This window comes from Urtica dioica, chromosome 2 (genome assembly GCF_054948205.1).
Source record: "Urtica dioica subsp. dioica isolate 48M chromosome 2, U.dioica_male_clone48M_v1_H2, whole genome shotgun sequence".
NCBI lineage: Eukaryota > Viridiplantae > Streptophyta > Magnoliopsida > Rosales > Urticaceae > Urtica > Urtica dioica.
Window position 1 is genome coordinate 38383165 of NC_142757.1, and position 5872 is coordinate 38389036.

Sequence of the window (5872 nt, forward strand, 5' to 3'; positions counted from 1 at the left end):
TCATCTTCTTCATTTCTCCACTCTCTTAAATGTTATAGACGTGCATGTGTGTACAAATTTTAGGTTTACACTCCAAGCTATTACTAGACTACGACTAATAATCAGTCTTTACTTAAGTTTTTTTTTTTAGTATTTCTTACTGTAGTCTATGTTTATAGATATAGACTCATAAAACTACCGTGTTAAACTGTATATATTAGCTGTTGGACTATTAAATTTCTTATCGAGTTTTTTTTTTTTTTTTTTTTTGTCAAAACATATAAGGAACATATAAGCATAAACAAAAAACAAAAAAAAAAACAAAAAATTAAAGGAGAAAAGGCTAGTCCCAATACGGCCCAACATTTTTTTTACCCAAACAGGCTTTACTAAATTTCTACAAGACTGTCCTATTTTCTTGTATCAAACTGATCCAAAGCGGCTTGAATATCAAGGCCTTATCGCCAGCACTATGCTATGCACCAATATTGTTTTATGGTAAAGATGGCATCACTTTTTTGAAGCTACCGGCTAAGATGTTGGGAATTTCTTCCTTGGATTCTACACATATACGACAAAACTTGTTGAAGCCCCTACTAAACTCCATAGAGATCATCCTTGCTCATTCAAAAGTGGCTGATTAGAATCTGCAACATCGTAAACCAAGTTTTGGGTCAGAAGATTGGCAATGGCACAACTGTAGAAACAACGCAGATCTTCAATCTTTAGCCAAAGAGGCTAAAAAAACACACGCTTAAAATACCAACGCAAATTATATATTGACTGAATCATCACTGTTGACGCAAAAACTATACAAATATAAACTAAACAAAAAAAAAATTACCGACTCTTCATTATTTTTCTAATATTCAATATATCCTCCAACTGTTTAACTAATTAGTAGGTTGGTATAGAAGTTAGGTGTGTACAGTCCGGACCGGTGTAAAACCGGCTTTCAAATCGGATCGGATCGGACCGTTTTAAACAGTTTGAAATTTTTTTAGATTGAACCGGACCGTTTAAAAAATAAACCAAACCAGATTAAACCGTTTTAGACTGGCCCGATATGGTTTAGACCGTTTTAAGTATATTTTTGTATTTTTTGTACAAATTTAATTATAAAATAACAAAAAATAAAAAATAAAAATAATTAGTATTAACATAAACATACACTAATTAAGATGTCGAACTTCAATTATTCATTTTAAAATGTCTTAGAATTATTTTGGGAAAAAAAATAACCCTTAAAAAATTAAGAATGGTTTAGTCTGGTCTAGACTGATCCAAAAAACCGGCTTGGACCAAATCAGATAAAACCGTTTTAAACCATACCGGTACTAATACATGTCTGATATGCTATCTGAATCATTCAAAAATGTATAGTTTGGCTAAAGAGTTCATGTGTTCCAAATCTGCGGAAAAGAAATGCAATTAAAATATACTAAAAGAGCTATAAAACGAAAAACCTTTAGTACGCTGACTATGGTGTGACGCTAATTATAAATAAATATCACGATAGAAGGAATATGCAAAATGAACACCTTCAATATGCCGTTATAGCGAAAGGGAAATTACATCTAACAATATAGACTTTGACAAATAGTCCAGATTTCCCAAATCTAAGCCAAAAGAGCTTAGGAGTATGCGAACGTGAATATGCAATCAATCAACACACTAGAATGAATGCTGAACTCTGACGTGAAAAGCTTGATTATTCTGCTAAAAAGTTGACTCTGCAGTTCTAGTAAAACGAAATTACCTTCATAGTATCTACTTATTAGATAAACTGTCCATGTTTCCCAAATCTAAACAAAAAGCCCAAAATTGATACTCAATCAAAACACTACAAATACTGTTACAATCCGGGATCGATCAAAACAGTGCTTTAGTCGACCTTTTACCGAACTTAGTCCTAGCTACATTTTTCATTAACATAGGGTGTCTTACTGGCAAGGCTCAAAACGGTTGCATAATTAAATCCTAACAAATTAATTCATCTAAATTAGCAATAATAAAAAATAAAAATAAAAATACACAATTTAATCCTGCTAAAAGGTTGAACTCGTGCTTGCGGTGGTAAAAGGGAAATTACCTGCGTCGGAACCCCTCGGTTTGCACGGCCTCTCGGAAATCTCAGCGAAAACGAGACGGGACAACAAAAGGCCGGCGACGAGGGCCCCGAGCACGAGCATCCCGAAAACGGCGTCCCAGCCTTTGGTGGAGAGGAAGCCGGTGAGGAGGGGGCCGAGGGCGGCCCCGACGGAGCCGGTGCCGTCGATGATGGCGGTGACGGTGGCGAGGGCCCGCGAGTCGCCCCTCAGCGACGAGTGGGTCCCGAGGTCGGCCGACACGGCCGTCGTGATGAGCGCGTAGGGCCCGTTCACGAACAGCCCCGCCGCCATCATGAGGGCCGCGTTGGCCGCGTGAGAGGACCCGCCGTACGCTCGGTACGCCAGCAGGGAGGGGATCGCGGCGTACATGAACGTGGCCGCCGTGGTGGCCCGCGCCCGCAGCTTGTCCGAGATGTATCCCGCCAGGATTCCTCCCAAGATTCCTCCCACGTCGAACAGCGTCGACAGGTTTCCCGCCGATTTTACGGACATGTATTCCCCGCCGATTTCTGACACACACACACAAATTACATTCAGATTTGCGAGCTCTTTATGTTCTTCTTTTATCTCAATGGAGAAAATGACGAATGATTTTCAGGTAGTCCTGTGGTTTTTTTTTTTTTTCAAGTCTTTTTACTCGAATTTCTGTCTCAAACTCATTTTTTTATTAGAGTATACTATGAGAATGAACACAGCTTGACTACGAGTCCTCTATTATTATTATTATTTTTTATGTGCAATCCTCGAGGCGGAGCTAATTTGGTTTCTACTTGATAAATTTGACTCGTAACTACCTGACTTTATATTTTTTTTTCCTAACAAGATCACTAGCATAAATTTACTTCTATATTTGTTTTGGAGTTTGTAGTGACTTCGATAAAAACTCTTGAATCTCATTCACAACAATTAAAAAAAAAATTATAAACTCGTCTAAATTTTCATCAATTTGAACAGTACTCGTCAATAATAGTCATATTTAACAGCTTGAATTATCAAATGGAATAATAATAACACGTACCTGTTTGAGTGAGGTAATAGGGAAGCCAGAAGAGGAAAGTATAGGCGACGAGCTTGCAGAAGAACAAGCACATTGCAAATGGAATAACCCCTGGAATCAAACACGCCTCCAATAGCCCCACGCTTCTGCGACCCACCGAACCTTGTCGTTTCTCCTCATTCCCTGTCGTTTCCGCTCCTTTTTCTTCGTCTCCGTCGTATTCACCGGAAAACCCGACGTCCTCCGGATAGGCCGCCAGAAACAGGAAAACCAAAATTCCTCCGGCGACGATGAGGCCGCCGGGGAGAATAAACGACCAGCCCCAACCGAACTCCAAAACTCCGGCGGCGAGAAGAGACCCGACGATGTTTCCGACAGAGGTATGAGCGTTCCAAATCCCCATTATCAAACCTCTCTTCCTCTTCCCGAACCAGTTCCCGATCACCGCAACGACCGACGGCCATCCAGTGGCCTGGAAAAGCCCCGCCGCCATCTGCATCGACAAATAGAATCCGAACACGTGTACGTTCCAGAAGTATCCCATCCCGAAGAGAGAGACGAAGATTCCGCTTCCGATCATCCCCGCCGCGAGGAAGAGCCTTAGATCAAGCCGATCGCCGAGGTGTCCGGCGACGTACATTCCGAGGGCGTAGCAGGAGAGGAATGCCACGTCGGTCTCCCCGAGCTTGGAAGCGCCGTCGCTTCCGGCGAAAGGAGGCCAGCCTCGTCCGCCACGCGCCGGCGAAGGACCGTGGTGGAGGACGCTCCGGACGATGCTGCTCGGCTTCCGAGAGGCGTGGTACGAAGCGTAGGCGATAAATGTGACGACGAGGGTTAGGTATCGAAAGGTCTTGAATGACCAGTTTTGGCCTCTGAGATCACGAATCAATATTATTCCCGGTGGTGCTGCTCTTGTAGTTGTTCCTCCTGGGTCGTGATCGCGAGACATTTTTTATCTTCTTTTCTTAGGTTAGAGCTTCGTTTGTGAGAAGGAATTCATGGCGGTTTGAATTGAGGGAAAGAGAGGGAGAGAGAGGTTGGATTTTTGGGAGGAGAAGCGAGGAAAACGGGGTTTCAGGGATGGTGAAACGAGGAGAGACACGTGGCAAAGCGGTTAAGAGTTTTGGTTAGTGGGGACGGGTTTCTCATGCATTTCAAACAACGAGAGACACGTGGAGGGTTGTGGTGAATTGCATGATACGGTGAGTCAGCATCAACAAAACGCTGTCAAAATAATTTTTTATGTTTTTTTATTCCGTTTTATTTGTTTTGGAAAGAAAATGTGCTTCAGGCCGGTTTGACAGAGTTGTAGGCAAGCAAAAATGTAAATAGGTGCTTTTTACAAACAAGAGATAATCATAAGTGAATTTGCTTGTAAGTATGAGTGATTTTGATCATTTTTCTTTTTATTTATAAAAAAAACACTAATCCATGAGTTGTGATATGAAAGCTGGAAGTGTAAATACCAGTTTACTATCTTGTCATTTCCTCTCTTTAATTCCATCCCTCTACTTCATTACATTAGTTTTAATTGTGTTTTTCATTTCAGACGCACCACTCGGCCAAGAGAGAGAAAAAAAAATAGCCTCTTCAAAATGAAGAAGAAGACGAGCCCTCCATCCAAACGTCCCTCAAACCTCCAAAAACACATAGTGACTAAAAATCCATCGCCAGAAGTGCATTGATTCCCGCGCTGAAGTTCTCGAGTAGGGTCTGACGCACGTTGGTGGAGAAGAAACAGCAAACCACGGACAACCACCAAACTTCAATGTAGATATCGGCGACGATGACAAGAAAGTATATGTCGCGTCAAAGAAGAAGTGTTAGTCAAGCAATATAATAGGTTGGCTGAAAAAATAATAAATAAATTGCATAAAATTATTTTAAATAAATAAGCAACGAAACTAATATATAAGCACGCAGACAAGAAAACAAAATAAATAAACTAAAAACAACGAAATCGAAAATCATAAAAAAAAAAAATAAAAAAAAAAACCGGGTAAAAAAACGAGAAAATGGAACGTCGAAGCTCGTTAGACGATTTCTTTAAAGTGTTATTGCGCTCCCACCGACCGGGTGCTGGAATAACGTGAGCAACCGTCTCTCATGATACAACGACGTACGAGAAGAACAAAGCACCAACATGTTCAGCTCCGATGAACTTAAACGCATGCCAGAAAACAATCACCTACACCGAGAGAATTTATGGGAAAAAATAAATCATTTTCGTGTGTTTTTGTTTTCTGCCACAAGTATTTGGCTTCACTTTTTTCTCTTCCTCTTCCAAATGAGAAGTTTGATGTGCTTTATATAGGCAATCACAAAACCGTTATGCTCCAAAAGCCATCAAAATTCTTGATGCATAAAACAATTAGCCTTTAAGGTATATCATAATGCTCAAAAACATTAACAACCATCAAGACTCACTAACAAACGTTTTTCTCTTTAAAGGTATCATTATGTCCATCAATAATTATAAAATTATGGACAAAAACGTTCAGCCAATAGTGCAAGGAAATCAGCCCAAAACATGGTAAAAACGTCAAAATTAATGAAATTTTTCATCACACTTTAAACATCAATTTATCATTCATCTTAACTCCGTTCTCACAGTGAGGAATAAAAATCAGTCAAAACATTCAGTTTTGATGAGTATACCCTACTCGAATATTTGCCACAAATTAGCCAATGACTTGATATTAAATTCTCTTCAATATCAATAAACACACAATTTTCCAACAATCCCCCACATGAATGAAATTGCGTAACGTCCACACAGGACATG

At 40.2% G+C, this 5872-nt stretch overlaps 1 protein-coding gene across 1 annotated transcript; it reads right to left on the minus strand.

Moving 5' to 3' along the window:
* Positions 1 to 317: 317 nt before the first annotated feature.
* On the minus strand, positions 318 to 4134 carry G3PP4 (Major facilitator superfamily protein). The gene is made up of 3 exons (XM_089604156.1): positions 3109 to 4134; positions 2072 to 2599; positions 318 to 626 (listed from the first exon to the last, which is right to left on the minus strand). The coding sequence occupies exons 1-3, from the start codon at positions 4034 to 4036 to the stop codon at positions 592 to 594; spliced, it is 1491 nt and encodes a 496-aa protein (XP_089460282.1). The 5' UTR covers positions 4037 to 4134; the 3' UTR covers positions 318 to 591.
* Positions 4135 to 5872: the final 1738 nt, after the last annotated feature.